This window comes from Octopus sinensis, linkage group LG15, assembly GCF_006345805.1.
Source record: "Octopus sinensis linkage group LG15, ASM634580v1, whole genome shotgun sequence".
In the NCBI taxonomy this organism is placed as follows: Eukaryota; Metazoa; Mollusca; class Cephalopoda; order Octopoda; family Octopodidae; genus Octopus; species Octopus sinensis.
Window position 1 is genome coordinate 26,457,499 of NC_043011.1, and position 14,548 is coordinate 26,472,046.

Sequence of the window (14,548 nt, forward strand, 5' to 3'; positions counted from 1 at the left end):
GTGGGTAGTCATCTAAGAGCTTTTGTTCATCTTGATGCTGACATAAGTTCCTTGTTTTTCCTGATGAGAAGGCGGCATAATGCACCCCTTATTCCTTCGAAATTAGGAATATGCAGCCTTCGAAACATATGTCGAGAATAAAGGAATTTTGTTAAATCCTCGTTCAACTCCATTCTTTCATTTATATATATATATATATATATTATATATATATATATATATATATATATATATATATATACATATATATATACATATATGTATGTATGTATATATATATATATAGAGAGAGAGAGAGAAAGAGAGAGAGAGACCCATCTCCAATTCCAACTCTGAAACTCCGTTTGAATAAATTAAAGTAAAATATAATTAATGGGAAATAACTCCTTACTACTTATTAATATTAGGCAATATTTTAAATTGCAATGACTATTGATGAAGCGATATTTATTCGCGTGAAACGTTATCTGATTTCGCTTAGTTATTGCACATATAATTAACAACATTGTTGACATTCTTCATGAAATAACTGACAGTAGTCCGTGTTAACAAGCTTTTTTTTGTTTTTTCTCAACATCATAAGCGGCTAGTTCGTTGCTAGAAGGGTCCTTCATATCCAAAATGTCGCTTCAACAACAACAAAAACGCGCCGCTCCTGCGGAATCGCAACCTCCACAACAACCGCAGCAACAGCAACAACAACAACAGCAGCAGCAACAACAGGTCATTATAAATTTAAAATCCTTTTCATTTAGTTTCCATTTTTGTAAGCCCCTTTATCTTTAGGGAATATAACTTGCAAACACACACATGTCGTTTAACATACAAAATGGAAATGTTTTCTTTCTCTGAAAATGGTCATATATATATATATACATATATATATATATATGTATAGAATTTAATATAAAATATAAATTACAAAGTGGGACAAGAACGCAAAAACACACAAGGAGACGACACAAAAAACCGACGGGTCACTCGAAGCCTCTAATCTTCAGTCGGGAACCGGATCATCTTAGTGATTTCGGCTGTTTATATATATATATATACTAAGCTTGATGTTTTGATATAATAAATGTACAATGTTAAAACGGGATTCAATTTAGGAGGTAGAGTAATAATTTCTAATAGATTTGTTGGTTATTCGTTTTCATAAAACTAGCTCATTTTCCATAATCTACTGTGTCGGTTACTTTGAAACAAGACTCTTATGTAAAATTTCTCATTTTCTTTCGGTATTGGTGCATTAATTATTTGCTATTGGTACAATTAATTAGTCGTGTTTTTCAGCATAAATTACAGAGTACGGCACGGCTCAAGTGTACCGTGGAGAAAGTCCCGCCAGTCGCAATTTGCCCGTGATTGTAATAATGTCTTACGAGAAAATGAAACCAAAGAGAGTACTTGTGCAATGGTCACCGAAGAAACTCAGCAGAATTTTAGAATATTTGTACTTTAAAGTCGCATATCTTATAGTCTTGCAAATTTTTAGATTTCCTCAATTTCATACTCTTTCCTTCCTTATGAAATATGGTACTCCGAGAGGTAGCCATTCCAAAACTCCGCCAGAAACTCTTACCAATATATAGCGAAGGAATCGTCTAAAGTACCTCATATTGCTCTATAAATTATACCAAGTCTTGTTTAATCATTGGACCATGTTCATGTTGTGGCACCACCTTAAAAGGTGTAGTCGGACAAAGTAAATCAGTAGTTCTTTTTTTTTAAGTATGTTTCTTATTGTTATCGAATTCTTTTGTCGAACCGTAAACAAACTAACACCAGTTGTCAGTTGGGGCAGGGAACACACACACACTCACACATCATCATCGTTTAACGTCCGTTTTCCATGCTAGCATGGGTTGGACGGTTCGACCGGGATCTGGGAAGCCAGAAGGCTGCACCAGGCTCCAGTCTGATCTGGCAGTGTTACTGCAGCTGGATGCCCTTCCTAACGCCAACCACTCCGTGAGTGTAGTGGGTGTTTTTTACGTGCCACCGGCACAGGTGCCAGGCGAGGCTGGCAACGGCCACGCTTCATTCAGTTTCTGTTTACCAAACTCACAACTTATTACTAAGCTCAGTACTGTGCTAGAAGATACTTGCCCAAGGTACTGTGTTGTGGGATTGAACCTGAAATGCCCCAATTGTTAGTATTAGTAACAAAATAACGACACTAAGGAGACTAGAGGTAGAGTAGTGAATCTGAAACTTAAATTGCAGTACAGAATTCAAAACTAATTCATTGAATCTGAAACCTAATTAAAGTACCAATACTGAAAGAATACCAAATTTCTTTAAGTAAGAAAGTAGAGTTATTAAAATTGTCCAAAAAAAAAAAAAAAAACGAACATCAATATCTGGATTTTGCCTGGTAAGATTTGAACTTGGAACTGTGCTTAGATCTAGTTTCTGATAAAACATCCAGTTCCATGTTCAACAATAGTAGTTTCACACATACTGTGTTGTATACTTTCTCTTTACACCCCCCTCACCCCCCACCAACCACCACCGAAATTAGCAATAAAGTGCATTCAAAAGCATATTTAGTTTGTCAGAAGAGACATCATCATTATCAACATTTAACATCCGTCTTCCATGCATACATGGGTAGGACGGTTGACAGGAACTGGCCAGGTAGAAGACTACCTCAGGCTACTGTGTCTCTGTTTTGGCAAGGTTTTTACAGCCAGATGCCTTTCCTAGCAGCAACCTCTCTGCAGAGTGGATTGAGTGCTTTTTACATGGTACAAGCACAGGCAAGGTCAGTCTTGGCATGATCTTTACAGCTGGATCCCCGTCCAAATGCCAACCACTTTACAATGTAGACTATATGCTTTTTACATGGCACCAACACTGGCAGGGCCACCAAGTAAATTGCCAGAAAAGGAATTTTGAGAGGGGAGGGGGCATTGGAGGAGGAAATCTTGTGTCAGATGATAATAGGTTTGAGTGTGACAGGGAGACAGAAACAGGTGTATTGCTATAGAGGAGGTACGTGGTTACCCAGCCAGAGAGAGGTACAAGAAATGAAAAAAAGGTGACATCTAATGCAAAGTATTGAAAAGCAGGATTTTTTAAAAGTCTTACTTAGAACTCTGGTTCTTAGTAAGTCTCATTTATGATGTTCAGGTACTGGCTTATCTCAATGTTGTCCGAAAGAAGAAAGAACTGGGGTCGAAATAAAGGGCAATTCAGTAATTGATGATTGTTAATGATCAAAATGTAAAAATTAAAAAAACTGGTTACAAATGAAGTTCTAGGGAGATATATTCTTAGGGAAGAGAGACTAGTTAAATATTTAAGGTGGAAGTAAAAATGCAATGGTTTTGAGGACAGGAAATTGGGTAAGTGTAAACATGTTTACATTCAATTGTACCCTGAATAAAATCAACAGTTGTTCCATGATTTTTGTTTATTTTATTTATTATTTTTTTTTATCCTTAACATATCTGGCTTTGATAACTTTTTATTTCACCAGTTTGTTTATTCTGTTCCAACAGTCTGTTACTGACAAGAACAAAGAACGGAAAAGAAAGGAGACTATCTTAGATTTGTCTAAATACTTGGACAAAGGAATTCGCGTAAAGTTCAGTGGCGGCAGGGAAGGTAACATCTTATTTCTTACTAAATATTGTTCTGTTTTCTTTTACACCATGTTATTAATCTGATGCTAAATCATTGCCACATTAAAAGCACTGGTACTGGTGTCACATAAAAAGCACCTAATACACTCTGTGGAGTGGTTAGTGTTAGGAGGAGCATTCAAGCATAGAAATCACCTTAACAATGGAGCGTGGTCTTGCCAGCTCTGGTCAAGCCGTCCAACCCATGCCAGCATGGAAAACTGACATTAAATGATGATAATGATGACTGATTGGTGGACCATTGATCTCATCATGTAGTATATCAACCTGACAGTACTTACTTAAGAGAAAATATTTAAATTCAATGCCTATTTTATGATGTTCCTGCAGTTTTCATCCGTGAACTGTCTCATGTATTTACAACTGGCTGGACTATAAAGAGATGGATATGTTTGTGGACACACTATGCTATTCATGACAAGCTGTGAACCACTAATCTTCTAGCTATTAATCATATTTTCAACTCACCTCACTGAGATTCTCCATTCTTATATGAATTATTAAAAGTAGTTTTTAACCCTTTTGTTATCAACCCGGCTGAAACCAGCTCTGGCTCTGAGTACAAATGGCTTGTTTTCATAAGTTTTGAATTAAAATCTTCCACCAAACCTTAGTCACAATTTATGATCCTAACACTAGCTGAATGATAGCTAAGTTATTTTACTAAGTTCTTTGTTATATTTAAAGTAATTGAAAGAAACACAGAGCATCTCAAAATAAATACAGTAACAAAAGGGTTAATGTATAAACTTATTATTGAACTTGGCATTAATCATTCATTCTTATTTAATCACTATAACATTTTTTTCATTATATTTACATTTGATGGATATTTGTCTGCATCTTGTTTAGGTTCTCATTCCTAAGGTATTTTTCGATGTTATTATTCAGGTCACTGAGAATCTTGGGGTTAGTAGCCTGTGCTCTTAACCACTACACCATATACCTGTGGGCAATTATGCAGTGAATTTTAGGGCTTATAAATGTAATACTTTCCCATCCTTAATACTGTCAAATGTAAATAATGTACATAATTCCTCATCTCTTAAATATAGAACTGTAACATTTTTTGTTGGTTTTTTTTTCTTTTTAGTCTTAAATGTTTGTTTATTACAATTATATTCTGAAGTCAAATACCAAAGAGCATGATTAAATTTCTGGTTAGTCAAGTTTGCAACTTGGTTTCTTTTCTAGGCTGGAATCATGAATCTTTTGTTGTGGTTATATTGTTAATAAAATACATTAATTTTCAAAAAATAATCAAGAACCTGAGGTATTTAGTAAAATAATGTTGTCAAAGTTATTTAAACCAGCCATACCCAATCAAAATATTCTACCTGTTTTATGATCAAACTGACCTCTTACACCAACCCTACAATATCATTCTAAAAATTAAGTTACCTCTTCAAAATCTCAAAGATTGATAGAAAACAATGGAAATAAATAAATAATCAATACTTTTGACAATAATGTGAATGCTAAAGGACTAAGCTGGTGTTTTGGGACATTAAAAGAAAAAGAAGTCTGCTTCAAACCTACAGGTTCACAAGACCACAGCTTATCCAGGAAATGGAGAGTACAAGATTTCACCTTAGATCAAGGTACCAGTCCATTGCAGGGTTAATTGCTAGCTACCGCTGATACTCATTTTCACTTAAGTTAACTGAATCAAGATGAAGTGCTTTGCTCAAGAACACAATGCATCACCTAGTCCAACAACTGAACCCATAACCTAACAATTGTAAGTGCAGTATCCTAAAAATTAGGCCTCATATGTTTTAGTTTGGGACATAAGGATTCTTGTATAAAATTGTGGTAAAAACTTTTCATTTAAACTAGCAGGACCCATAAATAATTCACGGAATTAATGGTAAACTTCTTAGGTTATTTCTGAAAACTTTATCCAAGAAACCTGAAAGCATAGCCTGTGTTGTATCTGTATCAAAAGAGAGTCGCTCATCTGCTAATCATTGAAAAGTGAAGGAAATTAGGATACAATGATTACTTAATGCACTTTATATATACATTTTATGCACAATTTTACAGACTTAATACATAGCACTCTTTTTTTTATTTTGCCGTTTGCCTTTAACTAATCACATGAAAGTGTTTCAGGTGGGCTAAGTAATGGGGAGAAAAAAATTTACACATTTCACTTACCACCGCCTCTCCCTCCCGTCTCCCCCCCTCCCCAACTAATCACATGGAAGCATTACGGGGCTAAATAATGTAGGAACAAGCAGAATTATTATAAGATATGGGCACTTTGAAATGAATGATTATCTTCCTTGGAAGTTCTTGAATGCCACACACATTTCATTTCTGTTTCCATGTAAATCTGATGGGGTTTTTTTGTTTTTTTTCTCTTAGCTTCTTCAAAAGTTCATAGGTGTTCTTGTGTGATGTTTGGGCTTTGTTTTCATTTTGATATATTTTATTTCATATTTCCAATGGACTTATTACTTTCATATTAGCATAACAATTCAGTTGTTAATCAAACTTCATTCTCTTGAGATACTTATTGTATTAAATCTTTTTCTTGCTTACCGATTATTCTTTTCATCACACAACATATAATATAGTCCTTGTGTGCATACTAAGTACTTAGTCTTGCTGAGAAGATTGTTTGAAGGTTCAAATAATGTTCTCTGAAATGGAGAGACACTTTTTGTCTCTTATACAGCTGTTTTTGTTGGAGCTCAGTAAATTCCATCCACCTTCTGCATTCATTTCTGCCTGTATTAATCACTAGTTGTTATTACAGAGAGCATGAACCTATAAAATCTCTTCTCCAATTAGATTTAAGAGGTAATATTTATCCCCATTTAAATGTGGATGTTCTGTTAGAACAGACTATACTGCAGTAAATACCATGAGACAAACTCTTATAGTTTCTCTTATGGTTTTTACTCTAATATATTTTGTTCTAACAGAACATCTACATTTAAGTGAGAATAAATATTATTTCTCAGTATTGATATTGTCTCTGTTGCTAATATATAATTATATTTGAATTATTATCAGGATGGTCATTCTGTTTTGATTTTTGTTGGGGTTTTTTTTACTTACATGAGCAACAGTTTATGTGTCTTGGCATGGTTTTTACTGATAGATGACCTTCCCACTTTAGTAAGTGCATTTTATCATACCACAGTCACTAGTAAGTTTGTAAGAGAATCTTCGAGTTCTCTCTATTCCATATATAAAACATTATGTATAAGCTAAACACCAGTCAAATACTGTTTAGTCATCTGTTCTTCCATGCCAGCATAGGTTAAATGAATATATCATTGATGAACTGATTTTTTTCCAGTTGGATTCGCTTCCTGTCACAAACCCTTACATGTTTTCAAGTAAAGGATCTCTTATTTCACATATCTTTTGAAGATGCAAAGTGAGTGGATAGTTTATTGAGATGAGATGTCGCAATAACAATATTGTTTGTGACATTTGTAGAATGCAAATATAAACAAATACACAGATGTATGTGCATGCACACACACACACTTCTATATATATTTACATATGCATTGCAGGCTTCTTTCAGTCCCAATCTACTACATTCTCCCACAAGGCTTTGGTCATCTTGGAGCTATTATCTCTTGTTCTTGAGATATTAATTTCTATAAACTTTTCTTTTAATAAATATTTCTATTTATTTATTTCAGTAAGTGGTATTCTAAAAGGTCATGATCCTTTACTGAATCTTGTGTTAGATGGGACAATTGAATACCTTAGAGGTAAGCTTATGTTTTTATTTTTATTTTTTTTATTGTTCATGAAACTTTTCTTTTTACATAAAACTGACTTATTTTGACATCTTATAAAAGATTACGCTCTTAATTATTTTTGCACTGATGCAAATGTGTTTGATTTTTAGGTTAAGAAACTAGCTTTGCAACCTCATGCTTGGAAAGTGCCTTCTACTATAGCTCTGGGTCGACCAATTTTTTTAAGTGAATTTGATTGAAAGAAACTGTGTGGAAGCTCAAAGTATATCCATACATGGTCTGATCGACAAGTATCCAGACTCTTCCCATAGTTATGAAGCTAAAGCACACAGAGTGATGCCACTTGGCGTGGATTGGCTTTGAATTCTACTGTGCATCTGCACTAAGTTCTAACAGTCTAGCTCACTTCCATTGTTTGCATCAGTGCTTTGAAGGAATATGTGTAGTGTGGGATCATCACATTGACCATGACAGAGAAAGTTGAGCAGAGAATCTGCATCAAATTTTGCCAAAAGCTTGGCGATACCTGCTCAGGGGCTTACACAAAGTTTTCGAAATGTTTTCGTCCTTCTCGTGTCATTCAAAGGGATCTTGTGCAACTAAAACCTGAATGTCTTTTTGGTCAGCTGAAAGCAATTTTGTCACAAACTTGGCAGACCCATATCTCATACCCAAATCTTCAATGATAATGGACTGAACTGAACCGTAACTAATTTGCACATCCTCTGATAACTCATGGATGGTGATTCAACCTTTTCCCCTCACAGCTGCAATGTTTTCTCAGCTCTGGTTGCGGGTCTTTCAGAACGTTCATCAATATCGACATTTTCCCAGCCATCTTGGAAACGTCTGAAACACTCATCCACTTGTGTGCAGCTCATACACTCCTCTCCATACACTTTCTGCAACTTTGGGTAAGCCTCTGCGCAGGTATCACCAGGACGACTTTCTCTGTCATGGTCAATGCAACGATCATGTGCTACAGACCTTCCTACTGAGCACTGCTATAAACAGCAGAAGTGGGCTACAATGTTAAAACTTAGTGCACATGCACAACAGAGTCCAAGTTCAATTTGTGATGTCCGTCCCCCAACCACCACAGCTTGAAGCCTAGGGTTGATTTGTTTACATCCTCATAGCTTTGTGGTTCAACAAAAGAGACCAATAAATCACATTCATTTCACGAGGGAAGGAATTGTGAGAAAAATCTTTTGAATCTTGCATTTCATCGTCACTTTTATGGCTGCTTTCCATACTGGCATGGATTGGATGAGTCATCGTGATTCAAGTCTTTTTTTATTGGGAGTCACTGCTCTTATAGGCTGGTGCTTGTACATGCCATTTTAATTTCTATGACTGGATGCCCTTCCTATTGCCAACCACTTTGCAGAGTATGCTGGGTGCATTCTCTTGTAGCACCAGCACTAGACAAGTTGCTAAGTCCTCATGAAGACAAAGACTAAAGGAACCTCATGACCTTATACTTTCTTTGCTCATTTCCCATCCTTTTTGCATTGTGAACAGTATGAATGCTTTTCTGGCGCAAGCACAAGGAAGGTTTTCAGAACTAAGGGACATCTCAACACTACCCTTGCTTGCTCGCCAGTCCCCAAAGGGTGCACAGAAGATGGATTAATGAAGCTAGCTCTTCATTGTGGCACCAACATACAAGAGGGGTACTTGTACATTGTAATTGTAGAGAATATTCAGTTGCCTAAGACATATACTTTTACTCAGGTAATATAAAACTGCTTAAAAGTTACCATTATTAACAGAAATTAGCAATTACTGAAATAAGGTCACAAAAAAATGCTTATTGATATACGAGGTTTAATCAATAAGTATCCGGACTGTTGCCATAGTAACAAAGCTAAAGCACACAGAGTGAAGCTGCTTAGCACAGATTGACCTTGATCTCTGATGTGCATGTGCACTAAGTTTTAACATTCTAGCACATTCCCGCTGTTTATAGCAGTGCTTTGAAGTAATATGTGATTGTTGCATTGACCATGACAGACCAAGTTGTCGTGGCAATAACTGCTCAAAGGCCTATGTAAAGTTTCAGAAAATGTATGAGCCTCACACAAGTGTACGAGTGGTTTAGACGTTTCCAAGATGCCTGAAAAAATGTTGATATTGACGAATGTTCTGGGAGACCTACAACCAGCAGAATTGAGAAAAACGTTGGAGATGTGCGTGCAGCTGTGAGGGGAAACGGTCAAATCACCATCTGTAGGTTATCAGAGGATGTGCAGATTAGTTACGGTTCAGTCCATTATTGTTGTGAGTGGATTTAGTAGAAGAAAACTGAAAGAAGCCTGTCATATACATGTGTGGGTGTTGTGTGTACCCTTGACATCATGTGATGGTTGTAAATGAGTATCAGTCAAACAAGTGGTGGCGTTTGTTTCCAGTTTTCTGTGAAAATCGTGTCTGGCCATAGAAAAATGTTACCTTGTTTAGAAATAAATGAAGGTTGACAATAGAAAGGGTATCCAGCTGTAGAAAACCTGTCTGAACAAATTCCATTCAAACCATGCAGGCATGGGAAAGTAAATGATGATGATGGTGGCAATGGTAGTAGTGATGGTGACTTTAAGTAGGTTTACATTTGAAGTATTTATAGATTCAGTGTTGTGTTGAGGAAACCTAGCCATTGTTCTTTTCATTGTTCTGTTCCATTAATTCCCAGTGACAAAAAAAAAATTTCCATTTTTGGTTTCCCTTCCTATTTTATTTTTTTTATTTGTTTGTTTGTCTTTTTTCCAGACCCTGATGATCCATACAAATTAACTGAAGATACCCGGACGCTTGGTTTAGTAGTTTGTCGAGGAACCTCCGTAGTATCTATTTGTCCAGCTGATGGAATGGAAGCTATTCCAAATCCTTTTATACAGCAAGATGGTTGATAAAAATCTGACTTAAATATTGGAGGAACGTCTTCATTACTACACCATGTTTAAAGTCACACATATCGTCCATTACTTTGAAAACATACTTTATTTTTCCTCCTTTTCTCACTAGATTTGGTGCAAAGCAAGGCCCTCATAGAACTATAGTCTAAGAAGGAATTAGTTTCTATTAGCAATGTCAGTGTTATTTTTAGGGTTCCTAATGCTTCAAATAAATTAAATAATCATCTTTGATTTAATTAAGCTTATATAAGCAAATTAAACTGAAATGACATGCATGTGTCTGAAAGATTTCTCTCCCCAAGTTTTAAATTTCTCATTTTAATGATTTTTACCTCTATTTAAAACTTTGAGATTTCACTTCCATTTTAAAAGTTAACTAGTATTTGGCAAATGGTCATTGTAACCCCTTAATTTTTAGTTTATAGTTATAAACTATAATGATTTATTTTACACTCACTATTTATCTTTAAATGAAAGAAATCTGATTTATGGGAAGTAGTATATAATTATAAGCATTTTGTAAGTTTTTTATTTATATTTTTCGTTTTTTATAGACTTGACTGTTTTGGAATGTGTACTATTTATTATTATTATCAAAATAGATATTCAATATTTGCATCTCAAAACAGGCATTAGTGACACAAGATCTCAAATAGATCTTAACCATTCAACCATAGTTATATCTGATTTGGGATTAGATCTTGTTATTTTCAAGGAAATTTTCCGAGATTGAAAAAGATCTCCCTAACTTAAAATATTCGCTAAACAAATGAGGTCATTAGTGAAAGGTTGATGTTGCTCATTTGGGTAAATCACCATTTTAAAGAAATGTAATTACCTATACAAATAGTTAGTTTTGAAAACCATTCTTTTTTTTATTTATTTTTTCATTGTATTCATTGAGCAATTAGTTAATTGGATAAACTCTTCAATTTACTTTGCTTAATGAACATAGTATACATTATCCTTTGTAGCTTCAAATACATTTTCCAACAAAATCTTCTGAATATGTGATCGTCTAAGGTCTTCTGCAGTTTGGATATTTGATGAATCAGTCTGCTTTAATTCTGTACTGTGTATGGATAGCATTTTCCTATATAACTCTGAAGATTTATGCAATGCCTACAGATCTGAACAAGGATTTGTGACTCAACCATAAAGATTTGCAGATTTTGCTTTAAACCAGCTAAATTAACTCGAGCAGCACTTCATATAAGTTGATGAATTTATTATTTAGCAACCAAGTTAAATCTTCCATCTACATTAAATTAGAGAATTGATATTCAAGGTGTGTTCTTTGTTGTTTATATTTAACATAAAGGACTGTCTCCTTCATTTCTGTTTATATTTTGACACCACTTTTGGTGAGTGAGAGGAACCTTAAACACACATACACTTACATACAATTCTCTTTCTTTAAGTCATCTGTAAATGGACATTTTTCACATCATGGCATTAAAAATCTCTTGCCGTTAATAAATATATATTTTTTCTCTAAGTTTGTGTTGTGGCTCATTTCTGTATCTATTTTTTATCTGGTAATATTGAGAGACATTGGATGCATTAATAAAGATGAAGCTTTAAAAGTTTCTTCAATTTCTCCTTCCTTCTTTTTTTTTTGTACTTTTTTCTGTTTGTCTGACAATAAAACAAGAATTCTATTCAATTGGTATTTCTATGTGTGCATCATCAATAAAACAAGAATTCTATTTGATTAGTTTGTGTAAACATGCAAAAAGCTCTCTAATTAAATATTTTATAGCCTGACAGAAGAACCTGTTTGTTTCTAAACATATACTCAAAGCATCTGATTGTTGCTGTTTCACTTGCTTTACACATACTCTTGGAAAACACCTCAATGCCATTACTCCAGTTACCCATTCCTCTGAAATCAAAAATACTGAGCTCTTTGATAACTTCTAATAGTTCAAAAAGAAAAAAAGAAAACCAAGTGATAGGTGCAGGTGTGGCTGTGGTAAGAAGCTTATTTTCCAACATGGTTCTGGGTTCAGTCCCACCGTGTGGCACCTTCAGCAAGTGTCTACTACTATTCTGTTTATAATATATAGCTGCATGGTTAAGAAGTTTGCTTCACAACTATGCCCCAGGTTCAATCCCCGGCATCTCCAGGACATTTTTAAAAGGCAGCGAGCTGGCAGAAACGTTAGCACGCCGGGCAAAATGCTTAGCAGTATTTCATCTGCTGTTACATTCTGAGTTCAAATTCCGCCAAGGTCGACTTTGCCTTTCATCCTTTCAGGGTCGATAAATTATGTAGCAGTTACGCACTGGGATCGATATAATCGACTTAATCTGTCTGTCTGTCCTTGTTTGTCTCCTCTGTTTAGCCCCTTGTGGGTAGTAAAGAAATAGGTTTCAGGTGCAGTCTCATTGTGGAACCATGAGCAAGTGTCTTCTAACTAAAGCCTCAGGTCAACTCACACCTTGTTAGTTGAATGAAATTTAGAGATTTCAGGGAAGCCCATCATGTATGTGTCGTCATCTAACATCTGTTTTCCATGCTTGCATGGATTGGACAGTTTGACAAGACTGATCCTATTATCTAGAGAGGAGCATCAAGCTCCAGTGACTGCCTTGGCATCATTTCTGTAGCTGGATGCCCTTCCTAATGTCAGCCACTTTATAGAGTGTACAAGGTGCTATTTTTTCATAGCACCAGTATTGGTGAAGCTACCAAGTAACTTGCAAGTTAAAGGAACTTCCTGTGATTGTAGAGGAGGAAGTGGTTTTATATGGCTCTGGTTAGATTGTCAGACTCACTATTATGAGGTCAATTCCTGGACTGGGCTGTAGTGTTCTTGAGCAAGACACTTTATTTCACATGCTAGTTCACTCAACTATAGAAATGAGTTGCAATGTCACTGGTGCCAAACTTTATCAGCCTATGCCTTTCTCTGGGTTTGGCTGCTCTGCATTGATAAAGGGCAAATACCCTGAAACTAGTCTGCAGAATCCTGACCAGGAAGGGTAAGTGGCTGACCTCTCCTGTTCAAAGGTTATAATGAACACAGGTTCGTGTGTCACATAGCTAGCTAGAGGCAATGGCCTCTTGGAGCTAATCAACGGCAGCATTCGTCCTATATTAGCTTGGCGATAACTGTTAATATCCAGTACCGCTGCCGTAGTCTCCTTTAGAGAGACTTAGAAATATTAATATTAAAAAGGGCGGCGAGCTGGCAGAAACAGCACGCCGGGCGAAATGCGTAGCCGTATTTCGTCTGCCGTTACTTTCTGAGTTCAAATTCCGCCGAGATCGACTTTCCCCTTCATTCTTTCGGGGCCGATAAATTAAGTACCTGTTATGCACTGGAGTCGATATAATTGACTTAATCCGTTTGTTTGTCCCCTCTGTGTTTAGCCCCTTGTGGGTAGTAAAGAAACAAATATTTCTATCAATACCATGTGGTTGGGAAGCAAGCTTCTTACCACACAGCCATGCCTGCGCCTGTTAAATAAAAACAAGAAGGGATTACCCCAACTTAAGTCAACTCAAGGTTTTGTCTACCTTCAGCAGAGCAGGATAAGATGGAGTCCAACAGTGAAATAATTTAGGGTTAAAGTAAGAGGGCTCTGAGATCATTAGGGATATTTGCTAAGCAGAGTGAATACAGGAAGCATTAGACCTTCACTTAACCCTTTCATTACTGTATTTATTTTGAGATGCTCTGTGTTTCTTTCAATTATTTCAAATATAACAAAGAATTTAGTAAAATAACTTAGTTATTATTAAGCTAGTGTTAAGAACATAAATTGTGACTAAGGTTTGGTGGAAGATTTTAATTCAGAACTTTTGAAAACAAGACATTTGTACTCAGAGACAGGGCTGGGTTGGTAACGAAAGGGTTAACTGATTGAGAATGCTGGAAGGTATTTATACATAATAACATGAATAATGGAGGCATTATTTACTGCAGCTAAGCCAGAGTGATGCCCAAAAGAAAATAAATTATAAATGTCTTTTAGTTAATAGATTGAGTAATGAAAAAGATAGAGAATAATAGTGTGACTAATAATATAAAAGAGCAAATCAAAGATATATATATATATACACACACAATAGTAATGGGTATATATATATATAATAATAATTATTTGAGGAATATTATTCCTAACTTACAGGGAAAAATTCAATTTAGAAATACTAAATCAAATTTCACAAAATATAATATATATATATATATATAAAAATTAGAAAGAAACACCTTTTATCAATTCAAAATGAACAATTAAT

The 14,548-nt window shown here is 35.3% G+C and overlaps 1 protein-coding gene across 2 annotated transcripts; it reads left to right on the top strand.

Annotated features, from left to right (window-relative positions):
• The first annotated feature begins 428 nt into the window (after positions 1–428).
• LOC115219882 (U6 snRNA-associated Sm-like protein LSm7) lies at positions 429–11,855 on the top strand. Of its 2 annotated transcripts, none has more exons than XM_036509569.1 (4): positions 429–720; positions 3,501–3,612; positions 7,319–7,390; positions 10,151–11,855. In XM_036509569.1, exons 1-4 carry the CDS (start codon positions 622–624, stop codon positions 10,288–10,290), a joined length of 423 nt encoding a protein of 140 aa, XP_036365462.1. In that variant the 5' UTR covers positions 429–621; the 3' UTR covers positions 10,291–11,855. The 2 variants fall into 2 exon arrangements, with proteins under 2 accessions (XP_036365462.1, XP_029646045.1); XM_029790185.2 differs by having other exon boundaries at positions 439–723; positions 3,507–3,612.
• The last annotated feature ends 2,693 nt before the right edge of the window (positions 11,856–14,548 follow it).